The sequence below is a fragment of the Nicrophorus vespilloides genome, unplaced genomic scaffold, assembly GCF_001412225.1.
Source record: "Nicrophorus vespilloides isolate i.1.1-1 unplaced genomic scaffold, Nicve_v1.0, whole genome shotgun sequence".
Taxonomy (NCBI): domain Eukaryota; kingdom Metazoa; phylum Arthropoda; class Insecta; order Coleoptera; family Silphidae; genus Nicrophorus; species Nicrophorus vespilloides.
In genome coordinates, this window is record NW_017099791.1 from 416809 (window position 1) to 441104 (window position 24296).

A 24296-nucleotide genomic window follows, 5' to 3' on the forward strand; every position below is an offset into this window, starting at 1 on the left:
GGTGCATGTAATTAGAGCGTTGGCTGACATATAGACAGGTGCGGCGTGGGACATCGATGTGGTTGTAATGTAATAACTTGGTAATGTCTTTGATCAAACCTACTAAAACAGCTTTTTACCCAGTAAGGAAACTAATAAATTAAAACCAAATAGATTTGCTGCAAAGGACTATAGACCATAGGTCTTTCTGACTCATAATTTTTAATATTTTGAAAATGCTTTAATTGATTTTTCTTTAGATAAACGATTTCTTTTTCAACTTTGTTCTACTTGTTAAATTTTTGATATTACATTTGTTGACAATATTTAAAAAAAAAGTATGCAAATAATTAACTACAACTGTCGTCAATAGACGACGAAACATTCGTGAGGTTCGGCTCAGGTTCGATTTGATGAATTATCCTGTGATACGGTTAGCCACTATTGACCAATCTATATACTATTGTAAGATTTGTTATCTCTGAACTTAATTATGATTACAGTATGCACATATATTATATGATTATTTCATCTTTTTTTATACCGTGTTTTATGGGTATATTTATTTATTATATCAAACTATTTATCATACTTAGATGTATTTATTTTATCCACATTAAATATCCGAATGTAGGTAGATAAGTATTTCTTTTTTATTTTTGTTCAACCTGTTAACTTTTTGATATTTGTTGACAATACTTCTACTATTGCTAATGAAAATATTCCTGAAAGAAGTGTAAAAAAAGTTATGCAAATAATTAACAATTTAACTGCAACTGTCGTCAATAGACGACGAAACAAAACATTCGTGAGGTTCGATTTGTTGAAGTTTGCTGTGATACGGTTGACCACTATTGACCAATCTATATACTATTGTAAGATTTGTTATCTACACATATATTTACTATATACTTATTTATTATATCTACATGTATTTATTTTATCCACATTAAATATTCGAATGTAGGTGTAGTAGAAATATTTCTTTTATTACTATCTTCCTAGAATTTTCTTATATTTTCTTTGAAAATTAGTATTATAAATGTCGCGAGACAAATTTTACATAAACATAAAACTCTGCAGATAGACCGGGGAGACAAAGAATGGAAACATTTATCATTTAGCTGTTAGGTTTAGCAGTTAATATTCCATCTACTAAAAGTAGGCAAAAAAAGATAAATATAAATTTGCCATATATGCTCAAATATTGTTCGAAGTGAAAAAAGAAAAGAAAATATGTTACAACTTCGTGTCCTGAGTGTAAAATGGGACTTTCGTATAAAGGACTGTTACAAAATTAATCGCACTAGAATAAATTTTTAATAATCTGAAATAAAAATGTTCAAATTATTCATAATTCCGATTTAGTTTTTCATTTTTAAATTTGTCGTAAAATATGTTAGTGATGTCATAAAAATAATGTAATTAAATAATAAATTATTAAAATACATCGGTTTATAATCATTTGTATTTATTATTCATTAACACAGCAATGAACGTCTGCAATTTATGCAAATATAGCAAAATAAAATGTCAGCGAATAAATCTGTAAATTCCAGGTTGTTTATTCTTTGAGTACAAATTGCACCAAAACTCTTGACGCTGCGCGAAAAATATGTACCGCGTTCGAAAATCATGCTATAAGTGATCGAACAGCACAGAAGAGTTTCATGAGATTTTTTTTGGAAATTTCATTTTGATCGACATAGAAGCGCTTTTGGAAACTGAAGATCATTAACAGCGAGAAGTTGTGTAATTAAATTAAAGCAGAACCTGATTGCGGAAATGTTCTATGTGAGTGATGAAATCATTTGTTTGCACCTTCACCAGATAGTAAAATAATAAATTCTTCAGTCGATACTCGAATGCCTCCTCAACTCTTCCGTCTTCAAACATTTAACTGGTTGACCAATACGGAAAAGGTTCTAAATTAGTGGACGAATCTCAAAAGGTAAAATATTTTAGAAGAAATTTCAAGTTATAAATTTACTATTTCCTGGTTAACATAAAAAAAAACTGGAATAAATTTAGCAGATGTATTCGGTGATGGATTTGGTGAAGGTGCGCATTTGGCTAATTGTATATGAAATGATTAAGATTTAATGTTGTCATCACATTCTCAAAATATGTTCCAAAAAAATCAGTAAAAAACTCTTGGATTTTCTTTTATTCGATTACAGATAAAATGGTCCTTGAAATTACGGACTTCCAAATATTAGCCTAGGTATGACTGAATATTTCGTACAAATTATAAAGTAAATTATAATTTGATCTTAATACCCAAATATTTCTCGATGCCGTATGTCATGTTAATGAAATAATCTTTCCAATCGATTGAACGGAACCAAGTATTTATCACGCTGCCTGAGCGAATCCCAAATATTATCCAATAGTTTATTGAAAAAATAGTTAATTGCGTTTAGGAATTGATTGATTTTCTCATATACTCGTAGATATCTATTTAAAATAATTATATTATTAATTAGAAACAAGAATGTTCTAATACAAACTATGTTTTCTATTGCGAGAACAATCGGAGAATATCCATGAACAGAAATGGAATGTACATGAAATTGAAAATTTTGATCGCATTTTAATAATAGTTATCAGTAATAATTGAAGAAAGTTTGTTTTTTTGTTGCATGCATCCAGACTTCATGGTAGTTAATAGGGTTGTTGTTGGAAGTATAGTTGTAGTTTCTGGTGTCCTTCGATCTAGAAATATATTTTAATTATTGTTATTATATTAGCAGAAAACAATAATTTATCTAATTAACTTGATCTTGACGACATTGAAAGTGCACGTAATTAGAACGTTGGCTGTCATATCGACAGGTACGGCGTGGTTGTAATGTAATAACTTGGTAATATCTTTGATCCCAACAACATGATGGCAGATCTACTGACCGTAGGTCTCTCTGACTCATAATTTTCAATATTTTGAAAATACTCCAATTGATTTTTCATTAGATAAAAGTATTTCTTTTTTATTTTTGTTCAATCTGTTAACTTTTTGATATTTGTTGACAATACTTCTACTATTGCTAATGGAAATATTCCTGAAAGAAGTGTAAAAAAAGTTATGCAAATAATTAACAATTTAACTGCAACTGTCGTCAATAGACGACGAAACAAAACATTCGTGAGGTTCGATTTGTTGAAGTTTGCTGTGATACGGTTGACCACTATTGACCAATCTATATACTATTGTAAGATTTGTTATCTACACATATATTTACTATATACTTATTTATTATATCTACATGTATTTATTTTATCCACATTAAATATTCGAATGTAGGTGTAGTAGAAATATTTCTTTTATTACTATCTTCCTAGAATTTTCTTATATTTTCTTTGAAAATTAGTTTTATAAATGTCGCCAGACAAATTTTACAAAAACATAAAACTCTGCAGATAGACCGGGGTGACAAAGAATGGAAACATTTATCATTTAGCTGTTCGGTTTAGCAGTTAATATTCTATCTACTAAAAGTAGGCAAAAAGATAAATAATTTGCCATATATGCTCAAATATAGTGTAAAATGGGACTTTTGTATAAAGGACTGTTACAAAATTAATCGCACTAGAATAAATTTTTAATAATCTGAAATAAAAATGTTCAAATTATACATAATTCCGATTTAGTTTTTCAGTTTTAAATTTGTAGTAAAATATGTTAGTGATGTCATAAAAATAATGTAATTAAATAATAAATTATTAAAATACATCGGTTTATAATCATTTGTATTTATTATTCATTAAAACAGCAATGAACGTCTGCAATTTATGCAAATATAGCAAATTAAAATGACAGCGAATAAATCTGTAAATTCCAGGTTGTTTATTCTTTGAGTATAAATTGCACCAAAACTCTTGACGCTGCGTGAAAAATATTCTTTTATTCGATTACAGATACAATGGTCCTTCAAATTACGGACTTCGAAATATCAGCCTAGGTATGACTGAATATTTCGTACAAATTATAAAGTAAATTATAATTTGATCTTAATACCCAAATATTTCTCGATGCCGTATGTCATGTTAATGAAATAATCTTTCCAATCGATTGAACGGAACCAAGTATTTATCACGCTGCCTGAGCGAATCCCAAATATTATCCAATAGTTTATTGAAAAAATAGTTAATTGCGTTTAGGAATTGATTGATATTATTAATTAGAAACAAGAATGTTCTAATACAAACTATGTTTTCTATTGCGAGAACAAACGGAGAATATCCATGAACAGAAATGGAATGTACATGAAATTGAAAATTTTGATCGCATTTTAATTATAGTTGTCAGAAATAACTGAAAAAAGTTTGTTCTTTGTTGCATGCATCCAGATTTTGTGGTAGTTAATAGGGTTGTTGTTGGAAGTATAGTTGTAGTTTATGGTGTCCTTCGATCTAGAAATATATTTTAATTATTGTTATTACATTGGCAGAAAACAAAAATTTATCTAATCAACTTGTTCTTGACGACATCGAAGGTGCACGTAATTAGAGCGTTGGCTGTCATATCGACAGATACGGCGTGGTTGTAATGTAATAACTTGGTAATATCTTTGATCCCAACAACATGATGGCACCTACTAAAACAGTTTTTCTTTTTACCCAGTAAGGAAACTAATAAATTAAAACCAAATAGATTTGCTGAAAAGGTCTACTGACCATAGGTCTCTCTGACTAATAATTCTCAATATTTTGAAACTGATTTATTTTTCATTAGATATAAGTATTTTTTTTTATCTTTGTTCAACCTGTTAACTTTTTGATATTTGTTGACAATACTTCTACTATTGCTAATGAAAATATTCCTGAAAGAAGCGTGTAAAAAAAGTTATGCAAATAATTAACAATTTAACTGCAAACTGTCGTCAATAGACGACGAAACAAAACATTCGTGAGGTTCGATTTGATGAATTTTGCTGTGATACGGTTGACCACTATTGACCAATCTATATACTATTGTAAGATTTGTTATCTACACATATATTTACTATATACTTATTTATTATATCTACATGTATTTATTTATCCACATTAAATTTCCGAATGTAGGTGTAGTAGTAATATTTCTTTTATTACTGTCTTTCTAGAATTTTCCTATGTTTTCTTCATTCCGCGTTGAAAATTAGTATTAGAAATGTTTTACAAAAACATAAAACTCTGCAGGTAGACCGGGAAGACAAAGAATGAAAATATTTATCATTTAGCTGTTAGGTTTAGCAGTAAATATTCCATCTACTGAAAGTAGTAGATATTATTCGAAGTGAAAAAAGAAAAGAATACATTTTAATAAACCTGAAATAAAAATGTTCAAATTATTGATAATTCCGATTTAGTTTTTCATTTTTAAATTTGTCGTAAAATATGTTCTTGATGAGAATAATGTGTCATTAAAATAATGTAAATAAATAATAAATTAATAAAATTCATCGGTTTATAATCATTTGTATTTATTATTCAATAAAACAGCAATGAACGTCTGCAATTTATGCAAATATAGCAAATTAAAATGACAGCGAATAAATCTGTAAATTCGAAGTTGTTTATTCTTTGAGTACAAATTGCACCAAAAATATGTACCGCGTTCGAAAATCATGCTTGTGATCGAACAGCACAAAAGAGTTTCATGATATTTTCTTTTGGAAATTTAATTTTGATCGACATAGAATTGCTTTTGGAAACTGAAGATCATTAACAGCCAGAAGTTGTGTAACTAAAATCAAGCGGAATCTACTTGCGAAAATGTTCAATGTGAGTGATAAAATCATTTGTTTGCATCTTCACCAGATAGGAAAATAATAAATTCCTCAGTCGATACTCGAATGCCTTCCATATTCAACCAGTTAACTGGTTGACTAACAGCCATTGGATCCAGCAATTATTTGATTTTTATGATAATGAAAATGAGTTCAAAAATACATCTTTACTAAGATATTGATACTCCACTCCACTGTCATATACTTAACTGGTAGTTATAGATCACGATAACCTTAATGCAGCTCTGCAAATATGTATAGCTATGTATTTGATACGCATATGCTAATAAAGAGTTAGCTGTTAAATAAACGGGAACGGAATACGAGTTTACGTATTTCTTCCAATAAAAACTAGATAAGAAATTTATTGACCAATACGGAAAAGGTTCTAATAAGTGGACGAATCTCGAAAGGTATAATATTTTAGAAGAAATTTTATGTTATAAAATACTCTTGGATTTTTATTATTCAATTACACATAAAATGGGTCTTGAAATTACGGACTTCGAAATATTGAAGCCCCGTTATCAGCCAAGGTATGACTGAATATTCCGTATAAATTATAAAATAAATATTATATTTTCATCTTAATATCCAAATATTTCTCGTTGCCGTATATACATATATATTATTGATATAATCTTTCCAATCGAATTAAACGGAACCAAGTCTTTATCATGCTGGATGAGCGAATGCCAAATATTTTACATGTAAGCGTTATTTAAAATTATAGGTTTGTTTTTAAAATAGTGGATTAATTGATTGATTTTCTTATATAATTGTATAACACTGTCATTGTCCATCGACTTGGCTGAAGGTCCATATGCTGATTCATTTGACTGTCCATCTGTGATGAACGTTGGCCCTATTGCTGCAAACACCGAGAGGGCTCACAAAGGGTTTGGCTTGACCAGGATTCGAACCGGCGCCCATGAAATTGTGGGTAGGGCGACTTAACCATTCGGATATTAGTCGCGCTATTCATTTGAATACTTTGGTTTTGGAAGTATAATGAATGAATAAATGAATGAAGTGTTTATACACATTTTGATAGTTTTGTATTTGCAGTGCATTTGTTCTTTGTTGCAATCATGCAACCTTCGTAAAAGGTAATTATAGATGCAGGTGATAACTTGATATTGCATCTGCATTAAAAGATGCAACTTATTTCTTGTATTGAACTCACTGATTCCAGGCCTGAAGATTCCTCTTCTCATGTGAGGTTATTTTATTTGAGAATGTATACGAATTGTGCCAATCTTGCATACACAGGTTTTCAATTTCATTCATTCTTTGGTCTTCTCAATGAGATAAGATAGTACTTCTTAAATTCATTTCAAACATCTTTTCAACCTTGCTCAAGCTGTTCCATGCACATTTATATGTTACAATTGTGGACAATTGACTTCCGGTTAATTAAAAAAACTAGTTACAATTATTACTAAATTAAATATAAGAAAAAACAATATACAAATGAGTTAATAATGAACTAAACAGTAATTACATCAATTTACGTCCACTCTTATGTCGTGTCACAGTAAGAGTCGTTTGATAAAATAAAAAATTGAACTTGTTGTTTATTATTAAAATATTTGATACGTCTTGATTCTTCAATGTTCTTCCTAAGACTAAATTAAAAATTACTTATTCTACTTACAAAGTTAATTCTTATTAATACGTGGTGGGAGTTTTAGGAGCAAGGCACAGTTTTGTGACAACTCTCCGCTTCAGGTTACTGTTGAAAATATGAAGAAACGTTACAAACGATCACTGCCTTCCATTGTATCTGTCTATTCTGCATATTGGTCTTATAACTCATTGTCCTCAGTGGTACCCAAACTTAGTGATTGAACACAACACTTATTTTATATCAAATGACACAGTAAAACATAGTGTAGTATTTCCATCAAAATGTAATGACAATATTATGATAATTTTTAATAATTTTAGAGTGCTCCAATTGATTTTTTTTAATATAATAGTCAATTTTTCATCTCTGATAGGTAGTTAACATTTTGCATTTATTGGTAATACTTCTATTATTTCTAATCAGAAAGAATTATTTAAAAATATATGTAAATAATTAAATAATATACTAGTGTTTGATTATTATACTAAAGATCTAAACTTTATCTTTATTTGCAACATTTTGAAAATACTCTTTCGAATTGATTTTGTTTAATTAGATTAGTTACGTAATTTTATATTTGTATTGATTTTATTAATAAATACTCGGATTATCAGTTATTCAGGACCGTGTCAATCATTAGTTACACTAGCCATAATGCACTGGGAAAATTAAGATTTTTGAAGTACACAAGACTTATTGAGGCACACAAAATATAGATGAATTACAAATCAAGAACTTATATTTTATTGTTAAGTTATTAAGATATTGATACTACGATATTTCCGATATTTCCACCATTTCCAAATATATATTATGTTCTTAAGTTGCTTGCAAATTGTTACAAACAAAGTAGTAAAACAACTCTATATATATTAAGAAAACAAAAACATCTATAACTAAATGTATTCATATTATTCCGTACAAATTATTAAAAAAATATATTAAAATTTCATCTTAATACCCAAATATTTCTCAATGCCATAGGGCACGTTATAGAAACAATCCTTCCAATCGATGACCCTCAAATTAAACGGAACCAAGTCTTGATCATGTTGGCTGAGCGAATCCCAAATATTTTCCAAATTATTGTTGTCTACAATCAAAGGTTTTTCGGAAAAGTAGCTAACTGCATTTACGAATTGATTGATTTTCTCATATACTTGTAGATACCTATTTCAAATAATTATATTATTGATTAGAAACAAGAATAATCAAATACAAACTTTGTTTTTTGTAGCGTGAACAATCGGAAAATATCCATGAACAGAAATGGGATGTACATGAAAATGAAAATTTTGATCGCATTCCAATAATAGTTGTCAGTAATAACTGAAGAAAGTTTGTTTTTTGATGCATGCATCCAGACATCGTGGTAGGTAATAGGGTTGTTGTTGGAAGTATAGTTGTAGATTTTGGTGTCCTTCGATCTATAAATATTAAAATTATGGTTATCACATTATCAGAAAACAATAAATTATCTAATCAACTTGTTCTTGACGACATCGAAGGTACATGTAATTAGAGCGTTGGCTGTCATGTCGACAGGTACGGCGTGGGACATCGAAGTGGTTGCAATGTAATAACTTGGTAATGTCTTTGATGCCAACAACATGATGACACCTACTAAACCAGCTTTGCTTTTTACCCAGGATGGATACGGCTCGGAGAGACTGGAAGTTACTAATATTTTGCATTAAAAAATTTATGCATTTTCTTTCAGTTGACTCACTAATTCCAGGTCTGAAAATTCCGATGCTTATTTGATCTTTAAACTGGTCGCAATGGTACTCGGTCACATTTTTTGAAAACGTATACGAATTGGGCCAATCTTGCATTAACGTGTTTTCAATTTCATCCAGTTCTTCATTGGTTAAAGCGTTAGATACTTCCATCAACGTTTCCGGTTTTAATATTGGTTCGTATATCTTCTCCTCGATGTGAGAACAAGATCTCCTCGCGTAGGAAAAAGCAGATGAAACGTACATGAAACACTATTAAAAACAATTATACTGCTGTTATAATAAGTTGTTAATTATGTAACTTTTATTTTTGTGTTTTCTAAACAGATCTTCAACAGCTCTGCCGTTCCTAACAAATTATTCTTGATCATCTCGTGAAGCGGATTCTGCATCTTTATCGAAGCACCAATATGTATAACAATATCCACAGTTTTGATTACTTGTATGTCGTTGTTGGACAAGTTCAGACGAGGCATGGTTAAGTCTCCTTCGATCCAATGGACTCTTTCATAGTAATCGGGATTCATAGAAATCATTCGCTCAAAAATCTTTTTTAAATAAAAAATTGTTTATTTTTTTTATATATGCACTTACTGGATCTTCGAAGTATTCTTTGCTCCTCTCATTGAGATTCATCGTTCCCTTCTTCCTAGCCAATAGGTAGAGTTTCGATATATCGGGAAAACTTCGCAAAAGTTTTTCGACAAGCACCGAGCCCAAGAAACCGGTGCAACCGGTTACCATAATCAATTTATTCCTATAAAACTCTTCCATTATCGAAATTCCAACAAGTACTGAATTTCGTCGTCAGTTGTATCTGGATTTTATATGGATGCTAGACTTATAATTTATGCAATAGAAACAAAGTCCATGTTCACTTGGTAGTTTTCCAAATAATTCAACAGTGGTTTCGTTGCAGATTTTATATCTATAATAAATAATACCTAAACGATTTTTCATCCTTGCTCAAGCTATTCCATGCATGATTGTGGACAATTAATAACAGGTTAATTAAATATATAGTTGCAGTTATTGCTAAATTATATATAACTGAAAACAATATATAAATTATTGAATAATTAATTTTAAATCTAATAGAAATAACGGTTTGTAAATCATTGTGTAATATTTTCATGAAAATTTAATGAGTGTCCACGAACAATATTAAAGTTAAAATTCAAGAATACATATTTGATTGTTAATTTGCTAAGATATCTATACTGCACTCCATTGTTTACATTATAGCTTGTCTTTAGCTACTTGACACGCAAATGTTATTGTTAAATCAACGGGAACTAAATGCGAGTTTATATATATATATATATCTTTCCAATCGATGACCCTTAAATTAAACGGAATCAAATCATGTTGGCTGAGCGAATCTCAAATATTTTCCATGTTATCGTTGTTTACAAGTATAGGTTTGTTGCTAAAATAGTGGATTAATTGATTGATTTTCTTATGTAATCGTATATACCTATTTAAAATAACGATATTATTAATTTATATATTTTTTTATGACGTATAATTTTTATTCACAATCTGTTTATCAATTCAACTTTAAGATTGCGATTGACATTAAATGGATAATCCTTCCCGGTCGATAATTACCATTATGATGATTTGATTTTTTTTAAATTTGTTGCTTGGCTGTTGTCTTGTAGGTTAACTTCAGTAATATATCAATGCTCTGCGATTCCACTATTTCCTTTGACAGTAAATCTGCTTCTATACTTAACACTGTCATTGTCCATCTACTTGGCTGAAGGGCTTGTCATTTTTTTATTCCTATATTTCTTATAATTGATGGAATAGAAACAAAGTTAATGTTGACTTTATGGTTAACATAATCATTCCATTTTGTAGTAATTATTAGTTTTCTTGTAGCAATATTTATTTCTTAAATTCATTTCAACATTAGTTACAATTCAACCTTTCTCAAGCTGTTCCATGCACATTTATATGTTACAATTATCGACAATTGACTTCCGGTTATTTAAATTAACTAGTTACAATTATTGCTCAATTAAATATAAGTAAAAGCAATAAACAAATTAGTGAATAATGAACTAAACAATAATTACATCAATTTACGTCCACTCTTATTTAATATCAAATAACACAGTAAAACATAGTGTAGTATTTCCATCAAAATGTAATGACAATATTATGATAATTTTTAATAATTTTATTGTGCTCCAATTGATTTTTTTTTATATAAAAGTCAATAATTTTTTCATCTTTGATAAGTAGTTAACATTTTGCATTTGCATTTCTATTATTTCTAATCAGAAAGGATTATTTAAAAAAAATATATAAATAATTAAATAATATACTAATGTTGGATTGTTATACTAAATTTATAAACTTTAACTTTATTTGCAACATTTTGAAAATACTCTTTCCAATTGATTTTGTTTAATTAGATTAGATACGTAATTTTATATTTGTATTGATATTGTTAATAAATACTCGGAATTTCATCTAAAACCGTGTCAATCATCGTGCCTTGGGAAAATGAAGATTTTGGACGTACACAAGACTTATTGGGGCACACAAAATATAGTTGAATAATAAATAAAGAATCTATATTTTGTTAAGGTTGCTAGGGGGTCAGTATATATTAGATCCAGGAAGAACTTTATTAATTGTTTTTTTTATTAAATAATTTAATTTTGATTTAACTAGAGCGGTTTGATCCATTAAGCACACTAGCCAAACACAAAAATTATAATTAAAAATATAAAATTGAAGATTTTTTTATTTGATTTTCAGATTACAGATAAAATGGGACTTGAAATTGCGGACTTTATTATCAAGGAGAATATATATATATATATAAATTAAGAAAAAAATACATGCTAAATGTATACATGTTATATCGTACAAATTATAAAACAAAAATAAATATTAAATTTTTAATGAGCTTTAAAATTGCGGACTAAATTATAACTATACTATAACTAAATGTATCCATATTATTCCGTATAAATTATTTAAAAAATAAATATTAAAATTTCATCTTAATACCCAAATATTGCTCAATGCCATAAGGCAGGTTATAGAAATAATCCTTCCAATCAATGACCCTCAAATTAAACGGAACCAAGTCTTTATCATGTTGGCTGAGCGAATCCCAAATATTTTCCAAATTATCGTTGTCTACAATCAAAGGTTTGTTTGAAAAGTAGCTAATTGCGTTTACGAATTGATTGATTTTCTCATATATTCGTAGATACCTATTTAAAATAATTATATTATTGATTAGAATAAAGAATGATCTAATACAAACTTTGTTTTCTGTCGCGTGAAGAATCGGAAAATATCCATGAATAGAAATGGAATGTACATGAAAATAAAATTTTTGATCGCATTCCAATAATAGTTGTTAGTAATAAGGGAAGACTGTTCGTTTTTTGTTGTATGCGTGCATACTTCGCGGTAGGTAATAGGGTTGTTGTTGGAAGTATAGTTGTAGATTTTGGTGTCCTTTGATCTATAAATATTTAAATTAATGTTATTGAAGTAGCAGCAAACAATAAATTATCTAATCAACTTATTCTTGACGATATCGTAGGTGCATGCAATTAGAGCATTGGCTGTCATATCGACAGGTACGGCGTGCGTCATTGTCGTATTTTTTATGTAATAACTTGGCAATGTATTTGATCCTACCAGCATGATGGCACCTACTAAACCAGCTTTGCTTTTTACCCAGAATGGATACGGCTCGGAGAAACTGGAAGTTACTTGAATTTTGCTTTGAAAACCATAATGTTCTTCTTTGTATTGACTCACTATTTCCAGGTCTGAAGATACCTATACTCATTTGGTCTTTAAACGCGTCGCAATGACATTCGGTCACATTTTTTGAAAACGTATACGAATTGGGCCAATCTTGCATTAACGTGTTTTCAATTTCATTCAATTCGTCATTGGTCAAAGCGTTATATATATCCAGCAACGTTTCTGGTTTTACTACTGATTCGTATATCTTCTCTTCGATGCGAAAACATGATTTCCTCGCGTTAGAGAAAGCAGATGAAACGTACATGAAACACTATTAAAAGCAATTATATTATTTTCAAAATAAATTGTTAATTATGTAACCTTTATGTTTTTGTTATCTAAGCAGATCTTGAGCAGCTCCGCCGTTCCTAACAAATTATTCTTGATCATCTCGTGAAGTGGATTCTGCATATTTATCGAAGCCCCAAGATGTATAACAATATCCACGGTTTTGATCACAGCCATATCGTCATTGGACAAGTTCAGACAAGGCTTTGTCAAATCTCCTTCGATCCAAATAACTTTCTTGTAGTAATTAGGATTCAGGTAAATCATTCGCTCAAACAGCTTCATTAAATAAATAAGAAAAATTTAATTTTTTTTATATATTCACTCACAGGATCTTTGAAGTATTTTTTGCTCCTCTCAGTAAGATTCATTGTTCCCTTCTTCCTAGCCAACAAGTAGAGCTTCGATATGTCAGGAAAACTTCTTAGAAGCTTCTCGACAAGTATCGATCCTAAGAAACCGGTACCACCTGTCACCAAAATCTTTTTATTCTTATAAAACTCTTCCATATTTGAAATATTAATAATAACTGAATTCTGTCATCTCTTGTCTTTGTAATTTATAGTACAAATAATTGATGTAAGTGAATCAAAGTCTATGCTGAGTTGATAATTAAAATAATCATTCAATTTCATAGTAATTATTTCTTATTTTGTTGCTTTTTATATATATATTTTTATATTAAACATATTAAAACTGTTTTTCATACTTGTGCTACGATTGTCGACAAAAAACTTCTGGATCATTAAATAATTAGTTGCAATCATTGTTAAATTAAAGATATCTAAAAATAATATAGAAATGAGTTTTCCTGCAACGGAACACTCTGTAAATGATAAAATTTTTACGAAACACCATGTCTATTTTATGGGGTTCGCCACCCCCTTTTGCACTAAAACAAAATTCAAGAAAAATGGGTATGTGTGTAAAAACGTAGAAAAATATATCGTCCCTGGGGGTCGCGTCTTACACTTTGAGAATATCTGGGGTAGATAATAACACATAATCAATAAAATTTAAAAAAATGTAAAAAAAAATATTCATTATTTATTTAGTAATTATTTCATTCCAGTTTGGAAAACCCTGAACTTAACAATTAACATAGTATATAAAAACTATGGATATAATTAAATAATATACTATTGTTGTTATATTATACTAAATTTCTAAACTTTAACTTTATTTGCATTTTGAAAATACTCTTTCCAATTGATTTTGTTTACATCAAAGTAAAGCAAGTCTCTTTCATCTTTACTCAATTTGTTCCACAATTTTTCCATGTTGCTATTGTCTACAATCAATTTTGCGTTAATGAAATAATGTAGTGCTTCGTTGAATTTGTTGCAATTACTGCTTAAAGAGATATATCTGAAAAACAAATGTAATAAAAGTTATGTAAATAAATAACAAACTAAAAAAAAATACCTCGGTTTATGACCATTCGCAATTAACATCAAATCAGAAAGCAATGCACGACTACAAGTTATCGAATAGTGTTTCAATTTATGAAGATAATAATTCTCTGTTAATATTTTCTCGGATGATTCACCAAGTGCGTATGAAACAGCTTCGTAAATGGAAACTGGATTATCATTAGACGTGTAATTGTAGACTTGAGCTACTTTTTTCCTAAAAAATACATAAATTTAGTAATTTGCATATTTTAAGCTCATTTTCAATTGGTTCCAGTTTAGAAACATGTATTTTTTAAATTAAATTCTCTGAAATTCAAGTACAAAAATATTTTGTCGTTTACTTCCTATATGTACTTAATGTACTTAAGTAGATTTTATCCGATGGACAATGAACTTAATTACAAGTATTAATAAATATTACTTGTCTTGGGCTACTTGACATGCAGAAGCCAATAAAGCGTTAGTTGTCAAATCAACGGGAATTGAATGAGAGTTGACGTCTTTCTTCAAATAAAAACTGGACACTAAGTTTGTGGATAAAAGATTGATAGCTCCGAGGATCCCCGAATTGCTATTCGACCAATAGGGAAAAGGCTCTAAATAACTGGACGTAACTAAAAAGGTAAAACATTTTATAATATAACTAAAAAATTTCAAATTGTAAATTTACTATTTCCTGGTCTAAATATACCAACTGGAAAACAATTAGCGTAATCATTGCTTGCATACTCGATGATGGATTTGGTGAAGGTGTACGCATTTGGCCAATCGTACATGAAATGCTTTTCCAGACTATCTAAAACTTCCGCTGGGAATGAGTCAACCAATTCGATTAAGCTTTCGGGTCGGTAATTCGGAATGTACACTTTTTCTTCAATGTGATTGCAACATTTTGTGCATTGAGAATACGCTGAAGACACCATCATGAAACACTACAATTATTATATTTTTATATTTTGTAATAAATTTATAATATAGGGAAAACCTTGCAGTTATGTGAATTCTTTAAAATCTCTAGTAAATCCATCGTTCCAAATAAATTTGTCTGCAACACTTTGCGCATTGGATCCTTGAAATTTAAGGAACTTCCCATGTGAAGGACAATTTCAGCATCCTCCACGGCTTTAAGATCTTCAGAGCTTAGATTCAAACCTTTCTGCGATAAATCCCCATTGAGCCATTCCACATTCTTATGGTAATCTGGATTCTCTTTGATCATCCTTTGAAAAAACTACTTTGAAAATGCATTGAATTTATTTTAGTTATTTTGTTTTTGATGTCCTTACCGGATTTTCGAAGTATTTTGAGCATCTCTCCTGGAACGATTCATCTCTTTTCGAGCGATTTAATAAATATAATTTTTCGATGTTCGGAAAGCTACGAAGAATTTTTTCTACAACCGAAGATCCCATAAAACCAGAACATCCCGTAACCAGAATCTTCTTGTTAGCGTAAAACTTAGCAACGTTCATCATAACGATTTTGAAAGATGTGTTAAGTAAAACGTTTTATAACATAATTTATAATTATTCAAACATAATTACCAATTAAAATAATTACATAATATTATAAAAATATACAATAAAATTATAAACATATAATATCTTTCGATGACAATTATTTATAATTACGCATTTAAATACTAATATTATTAACTCTGTATTACGTTCTTACATTTCGGTATATTATAACATACTTGCAAACAAATAAAAAAAAATGATCAATAACTTTTGGGTGGAGTTGGGTAAACCTTTTTTAATTGAAATAGGGGTTCTCCAATTACGGTGAATTGCGTGATCTATTTTGGAATTAGAGGCTTTCGAAGAATGTGGGGTTCGCAGATAGGGATGTAATTTAGTCCTTAATGACGTAACAACGAGATGAATTAAAGGATGCGACCGGAGGGAGGGATCTGAGGGTCTGAATTACGGAATGGACGAGGGTGGAGAAAAAATGTATTCTCTCGGAAATTGCCCGCAGTTCTTTGCTTTAAACCATCCTCAACCGAAGATTTCTTACAAGTACCTTTGTTCAGTGTATAAAATACACGTTTATTGAAGATCGCACGTACATTGTGGAAAATAAAAGCATGAAATAATTGTATTAAATTCAATTTATTTGACGATATTTACAATATTTAACATACATACATTTATAATAGCAATACTTCGTTTAGTGCGTCATTGATCAGGACAGATTCTTATAGTGCGGTTTAAAAATATAACAATTAAATTTTAATTGTACAATTAATTAAAAGTACTAAATAATTTGTTTTTTTTCTCTCTAGTTTTTGATTAGTCTGGTCTCAAACAGTGCGGAATATTGGCTGAACTAATTACCCGCATTACGCGAGTAATATTATTGATTTTATATTAAATTGTGAATACGGTTATGTAAGTGAAAAATGTAACACGCGCATTTTCCTGTGTATAAATAAATCAACGTACACGTGCACTGTGTTGAAAACAACATTAATTGTTAATGGCAATTAAGCCATACATACGACATAATTACCATAACTTCTCACGCCTGTTCACGTCACTGCTGCTGGGCGAGAACTGCTTTGCAAGTACTTCAGCCACTTCCACTGGATAACTATAGGAGTCGCAGCTGACCGTGACTTCCCCGAGATAGCTCCGCCATACCTCAGACAGCGAAGTCTTGGGGGTCATGGTAGACACATAATAAGTATGATTTTAAAACGATTTTTCTTAATAATTTGAAAATTAATGAACTTTTTTCATTTATTACACAATCAGGTGCGAAGCAGCTTTATGCAACACACTTTGCGATCCGAAAAAAAAAACTGAAATTCTTCCAGTTTTGTTTTTTTTTTGTAATTTTTTAGAAAGTTATGTAACTTGTTTGAATTTTAATTGTTGCTATTAAATTATAAGAAAAATTACTCGCAAAATGGAACTCATTGTCGTATATTATAATAGTATTAGGAAAATTGTAAAAATCCGAAAATTTTGCTAAATTCGCAGTATGATAGTATAAATCGATTTTCCTTAATAACTCGAAAAATACTGAAGTTTTTCATTTATTGCAAAATCAGGTGCGAGGAAGATTTCAGTTTCTTTCAGTTTTTTTTTTTAATTTCTCGAAAGTTACGTAACTTTTTTCGATTTTAATTGTTGAATAAGAGAGGCGCCACCATTAAATAATTTATTATGTAAAAAAAGTTGCATAATGTTCATTACGTGTTCGATAAATAACGATTTTGCATGTCCTCAGTTTGTCGTGAATTGCTCGACACCGGCGTGAGACTATCCTGCTGAAATTAAAGCTGAAAGTCTCACCTTTCCAACGGACACACGTCAATACTATCATCCAATCGTTTGCTATAAGCTGTTAAAAGTGTCACTGTTGAAAATGTACCGTCTTCGCTTTTTATTTAATTTTATGATTACAGAACTCAACAAGAATCGTAATCAGTACATTTCGGATGAGTTTACTGAAATTAAAACTGAAAGTCTCACCTTTCCAACGGGAACACATCAGCTGTTAATAGTGTCGAAGTTGATAATGTACTATCTTCACGTTTTCTTTAATTTTATGATTACAGAACTCAACAAGAATCGTAATCAGTACATTTCGGATGAGTTTACTGAAATTAAAGCTGAAAGTCTCACCTTTCCAACGGGAACACTTCAGTTTTTTTTTGCTATCATTCGATCGTTTGCTATGAGCTGTTAATAGTGTCGATGTTGAAAATGTACCGTCTTCAAGTTTTCTTTAATTTCATAATTACAGAACTCAACAAGAATCGTAATCAGTACATTTTGGATGAGCCTACTGAAATTAAAGCTGAAAGTCTCACCTTTCCAACAGGAACACATCAGCTGTTAATAGTGTCGAAGTTGAAAATGTACCATCTTCACGTTTTCTTTAATTTCATGATTACAGAACTCAACAAGAATCGTAATCAGTACATTTCGGATGAGCTTACTGAAATTAAAGCTGAAAGTCTCACCTTTCCAACAGGAACACATCAGTTTTTTTTTGCTATCATCCGATCGTTTGCTATGAGCTGTTAATAGTGTCGATGTTGAAAATGGTAACATACTGAAATTCTTGCATCGATATTTTGTATATTATGTTCAGTTTTTAGTTAATAAATATTGTTTATTGTTATCAGTAACATATATATTTATAATACATTAGAAATATTTAATACAAAAATTTCTTAAAAAAATATAATAACTACTATTAAATTTATTTTTTATTTTTATCACTGGTTTTTAGAAATTTGGGTTTATGTAAATGAAAATGGCATTAAATTTGGTACATTTTTACACTCATCGAACGAAAAGTAAATTTAAGTATTTTGTGATGATACCGACTACATGACACATCGAACAAATCGGAAGCCAATGATTGGATGCGGGCTGTGTGTATCCTTTATCTCGCTTGTAACGAGGATCACCGAAGAAGCGGCAATAATCGTCCTAGCTCAGGATAACAAGCTGATAAATCGAGCGTTTCTGAACCCTCCGGTTTCCTTTATTTGAATACCGAACGTTATCACTTCCTTAAATTGGACCGTATTCCTTCCCAGTAACCGCATAATTATTTATAAAATAACGAGAATTCTCAACCGAAAACAAAAAAATAACTGGATTCGATCGTCGAAAGAAACACATTTTTTTTGAATTTACGAAATGCTCATGAAATTTTACAATTTACAAAAAAATGAAGTAATAATTATTACTTCATTTTTTTTAATCAATGACTTTGATAAAGTTATCGTTGTAGATATACTTCTGGAATTCCTGTTTATCATACAAATCGTACAATTTATTATCGTTTTTGTTTGGTTTCTTCTTCATAAAACCGTAAGTAAATAACGTAACACCGATTACTGTTAGAAGGCAAGAAATCAAGGTCGATATATTTGGCGATACTTGGATTATATACATCTGCGACGCAACGCTGTCCGTCATCAAAACCGTTTCATTGATGTGGAGCACAGGTATAAAATATTTTGGCACATTCGAATACATACTGAAATAAATAAATTAATAAAAACAATATTTTTTTATTCAAAATCTTACCCAAATCCGCTGATGGGTTGTATTAATACGTTTACTTGTATTCTAAGCCCGATAGCTGTTACCACTCCGGAGTCCTTGAGAAGTATTAAATTTAGTAAATTTAAAATGTTATTAAGAGAAAATAAAGCTACCTTTTGATAAGCCGTGAAAACATTGTGTTTATCCGGATCCGGTTTCATTCCTTCCACTGCGTTTCTGTAAGAAGGGTCGGCATGGAAGAAGTGAGGAAGAGAAAGGAAAATCGGTGCGTTTTCGTTGCAAGAGGAAACGTTTAAAAGGCCGCTCGGAACGCATTGACCGTTGCAAAAGCATTCGTTTTCAGGATATACGGTTCCTAAGATATATAATAAAAAAAAAGAAGTTAATGGTTGAAACTATGAATCAAAGAAAATTTACCATTATCGAACAACGTTTTAGGCGCTTCGTAGTAATCGGAAACAACACCTTTGTACACCCTTTGTTCTTTATACTTTAAGTACGTGTAGGTGCAAATTTCCGGCACGAAAACTTTGAGTATTTTCGAACTGTTTCGGTTTGTTTCCACGAATTCCCCAATTCTGCCATCCGTCGTCCCACATTTTCCGTCAAAGAAACCGGGATTTTTCTTATTCCTGTACGTGGAGAGCCGCGCGAAATTTTCGTCTTGGGTTTTATGCATCGTCACAGGACCGTACATATATTCCGTGTAGTTTTTCTGCAAAAAAAAACAACAAATAATATTTATAAATCCGCAAAGGTTTAGTCTGAAAAAGTCTAAAGACTAATCACAGTGGACTTGCATAAGCGTAGTAGCTCGTTTAAAGAATAGGGCGGATATATTCGCCTGTACACAAATTAATATAGTTTGAATTATACCATACCTTATAGAAGTACCCAAATTTATCCATGATCTTAACGAATGGTATTTTATTGGCTGCATCAAGCGTGGGCTCTTCGAAACCTCTGAACAAAAACTCATCCGCCGTCTTCGTAACGAACATTTCAGACTTAGTCGATCTCAGTGTTAATGAAATGGCTAATTTGGTGAAGTAGTTGCTGTTCCTGAATTGGTAAGCTAAGGACTGTAGAAAAACATTTCGAAATTAATGAACGATTTGAATTTGCTGCCATTTGTGCAGTAAAGTGTTGGTAACCCCAAAAAATAAACAATTTGACAGCTGAGAGGTTAGGGTTAGTAAAAATGGAGCGTTGGATGGATTATTGACCATCAACAAATGGATGCTGATTTTTCGAGCAAAATCATCCTAAGCGATGAAGAGCACATTTTCACCTTGATGGCTTCGTTAAACGCCAAAATTGCCGCATTTGGGGTACGAAGAACTAACATGTGACTGTCGAAAAACAAATGCATTCACAGCGTGTCACTGTTTGGTGCGGATTTTGGGCTGGATGCATCATTGGACCATACTTTTTTTTAAAATGAGTCTGGTCAAGCAGTGACTGTTACTGACATGATTGCGACATAATAACACACTTTTTTCTGCCCCATTTGGATAATATTGATATAGACGACATGTGGTTTCAATAAAATGGTGCCACGTGCCAAACAACTCGTGAAAAAAATCAATTACTGCATGAGACATTTCCTAGCCGTCTACTCTCGTTTCGGTGATCAGAATTGGCTCCCTAGATCTTATAATTTAACACCACTAGATTTCTTTTTATGGGGTTATTTGAAGTCAAAGGTATATGTCAACAAGCCCACAACCGCCCGTGCATTACAGAAAGAAATTAAACGCTGCATCAATGATATTCAGCCACATTTATGCAAAATGGTCATGGAAAATTTCGATAAAAGAGTGCGTATGTGCCTGTGAAGGCCATTTGCTCGATGTATTTTTCCATGAATAACCCTAACCTATGTATTTTATGTTTCAATAAAAAATCACAACTTGAAATCTATCTTTAATTTTGGGACACCCTTTATAATCATTAAAATAATAACAAAAAAAAAATCTTACCAAAGGCACTGGGTTAATACTAGTAATCAGATCTGTTAAATCCCTCGAATCTTCGTGCTTTACAAAAACGAACTTCTTAGCAATGCTGTAATTAAACGTATCTCCTTCGCTCCAAGTCTCGTTCATTTTCTCTATGTTTAACAAAAAACGGTAAGGGCCGATCTCCTCGAACTTTGGTTTAACATCTGGATTATAAAAATCTTCAGTGTTTGTCCAATTGAATAAGTATATATCGAAGTAATACGGCTCAGGATTGCATTTCCATTCATTGTAAGCCTTCCAACCCGGCTTAAAGGTCGTTGCAATCCGAATTAGACTTTGCAGGATCCAAGGAAAGGTTACGTAAAGCGTCACTCCGAGAATCGCCAATGCAATTCCAATTATCAAAAATAATTTGTTGCATATTATTGTAGAAACATTTAAAAAAAATGCTAAAAAAAATAATAAATATTATATTCAAATAAGGTATCTTTCTATTTGTTTTTTTTTTTGCAATACCCAATTTTAAATTCGAAGATAAAACAATGTTATTTTTCTGCATAAATAAACATAATTTAGCTGTTAATGCATATTCAAGATTAAAAAGTTATTGAACCTTTAATACTATAACCCTGAAATCGTGCTGTTTATAACTATAATCTCTATATTCTAAATATAACTTTATCGCAGTTTACACGAGTCTTATAGAAAGAAAAAATAAAGATGAAAACCATATTTTTAATTTTGACTTTGTAAGATTTGCAATGTCGAAAAATTTAATTTAAAGACCTTGGACATTTACAAAAAAAAAATAAAGCAATGATTGGTAAGAATTGTAAATAGAAATAAATGAGTGTTTAAATTTTGTAGTCCATAATTGCATTACAACTTTTTGCAACAAGTTTAAAATAAAAAAAAAATTAAATTTAAATATTTTTTTATTAGAAAAATTAAAGAATTGTAAAAAATAATAAATATTTATTAAGTTTGATTAAATTTGATTTTTTTTTGCAAATTAATTTATAATTTTTATTTGTTAAAAATTTCGTCAGTAAAATATAAATAATTTAAGCAAATTGAAGCGAAAATAAATTTGAGTTTTCCAAGAAGAAAACTGTTAATTGTATTTTGTTTATTTCCATTAATTATAGTAATTTATAACTGTATTTTTGATTACAAACTAAATTGTAATTTGTGTGTCAAAAAAAAAACTATGTAAAAATACAATATAAAAAAATATTTCAACATTCAAAATAATTTTTGAATGTTGATAATTTATTGTTTAATTAATAAATTATTTTTTGTTAATTAATTATATGAAAAAAAAATAATATTTATAACAAAAAATAATTCGTTAATTAAACAATAAATTGTCAATATTTCGGTTTTGACAAATTGTTTTTTTTTATTATTTTGCATTTTTTTCAGTTTAAATTTAAAAAAAATGTAAATATTTACTTATTAAAAATATTGGGTAATATTAGAGAAAGTGTGTTGTTGATAAAAAATCGTCAGTAAAATATAAATAATTTTAGCAAATTGAAGCGTAAATAAATTTGAGTTTTCCAAGAAGAAAACTGTTAATTGTATTTTGCTTACTTCTATTAATTATAGTAATTTATAACTGTATTATACTGTATAACTGTGTGTCAAAAAAAACTATGTAAAAATACAATATAAAAAATATTTCAACATTCAAAATAATTTTTATTTCAATTATATGAAAACATTTTTTTGTGTACTTACTCTTATTATTTTTGGCCATTTTAGTAATGTTTAATCATACGCACAAAACACAAACCAATACTGCCGATTCCTATTTGACATATCTATATAAATACGTTCAGTGATATCTGTGATGTGAGTGGGGCTGAGGTCTCTTGTTCAAATTTATTGAATATAAACATTCATACTGAGAGGAGGAAGGGAGAAGAGAAATCAGTCAATTACATTTAACAAAATAACAAACATGTATTTTTTTATCTCTAGGGTAGTCAAAGATCAGATTTTTGTTATGTATTTAATATTAGATATCGTCTAATAAGTTACATTTGCTTAGTAGATTTTTTTACGAGAATAAAGTCTGTTAGTACAAAAAAATAATGGAAATAAAAGTTATTACACATTGGAAATACACATTTATTTCATAAAATAATGATAACATTTAAAAAAACAGTAAATTTTATTCGCTATTTAAATTGGAATATTTAGAAGTTCTACTTCATTTTTTCATTGCAACAAATCATCACACTACAAAGTCAACATAATAATAAAATAAGAAAATAAAAACAATTTGATCTGCTGCAAAGGCCTACCGACCATAGATCTTTCTGTTCGTAAATGTATTAATTACATGAGTTTAAATCTGAGATCAGCTATATGTACACATATTCCAACTTATATAGGTAAACGTTAAAAATAATAAATAAATATGAAAAATTTTGATATTTGCATGAATTGAAAAAGATGCATTTAATAAATCGAATCAATATTTGTAATATGCGCAATTAAACGCAATTAAAACACCATTATTTTTACACGAATCATTACTTTTAAACTGCTGATATTTCAAGAATTATCTGCAATAACATCAACCAAAAACGATCATGGTCCAAGTGTTATCAACTGAATTGCATAAAAAATCATGTAAGATTACAATGATTTTGTGTATTTTGAGCTGCATTCATTGAA

General features: G+C 29.7%; 4 protein-coding genes across 5 annotated transcripts; all 4 read right to left on the reverse strand.

Moving 5' to 3' along the window:
• Positions 1-8297: 8297 nt before the first annotated feature.
• Positions 8298-9889, reverse strand: LOC108565611 (fatty acyl-CoA reductase 1-like). Its single transcript, XM_017925154.1, has 6 exons — positions 9711-9889; positions 9419-9664; positions 9107-9368; positions 8865-9057; positions 8601-8804; positions 8298-8547 (listed from the first exon to the last, which is right to left on the reverse strand). The coding sequence occupies exons 1-6, from the start codon at positions 9858-9860 to the stop codon at positions 8319-8321; spliced, it is 1284 nt and encodes a 427-aa protein (XP_017780643.1). The 5' UTR covers positions 9861-9889; the 3' UTR covers positions 8298-8318.
• A 2169-nt stretch (positions 9890-12058) lies between these two features.
• On the reverse strand, positions 12059-13702 carry LOC108565612 (fatty acyl-CoA reductase 1-like). The gene is made up of 6 exons (XM_017925155.1): positions 13523-13702; positions 13227-13472; positions 12915-13176; positions 12673-12865; positions 12409-12612; positions 12059-12355 (listed from the first exon to the last, which is right to left on the reverse strand). Exons 1-6 carry the CDS (start codon positions 13700-13702, stop codon positions 12127-12129), a joined length of 1314 nt encoding a protein of 437 aa, XP_017780644.1. The 3' UTR covers positions 12059-12126.
• Positions 13703-14053: 351 nt separating this feature from the next.
• LOC108565604 (fatty acyl-CoA reductase 1-like) lies at positions 14054-17280 on the reverse strand. Its single transcript, XM_017925144.1, has 8 exons — positions 17123-17280; positions 15594-15828; positions 15279-15540; positions 15030-15222; positions 14619-14822; positions 14417-14561; positions 14164-14176; positions 14054-14085 (listed from the first exon to the last, which is right to left on the reverse strand). Exons 1-8 carry the CDS (start codon positions 17278-17280, stop codon positions 14054-14056), a joined length of 1242 nt encoding a protein of 413 aa, XP_017780633.1.
• A 1992-nt stretch (positions 17281-19272) lies between these two features.
• LOC108565605 (protein croquemort-like) lies at positions 19273-23451 on the reverse strand. Of its 2 annotated transcripts, XM_017925145.1 has the most exons (8): positions 23352-23451; positions 21627-22057; positions 20526-20726; positions 20062-20359; positions 19797-19999; positions 19666-19739; positions 19344-19615; positions 19273-19307 (listed from the first exon to the last, which is right to left on the reverse strand). In XM_017925145.1, the coding sequence occupies exons 1-8, from the start codon at positions 23368-23370 to the stop codon at positions 19294-19296; spliced, it is 1512 nt and encodes a 503-aa protein (XP_017780634.1). In that variant the 5' UTR covers positions 23371-23451; the 3' UTR covers positions 19273-19293. The 2 variants fall into 2 exon arrangements, with proteins under 2 accessions (XP_017780634.1, XP_017780635.1); XM_017925146.1 differs by having other exon boundaries at positions 19280-19615; positions 23352-23450.
• Between the last annotated feature and the right edge of the window lie 845 nt (positions 23452-24296).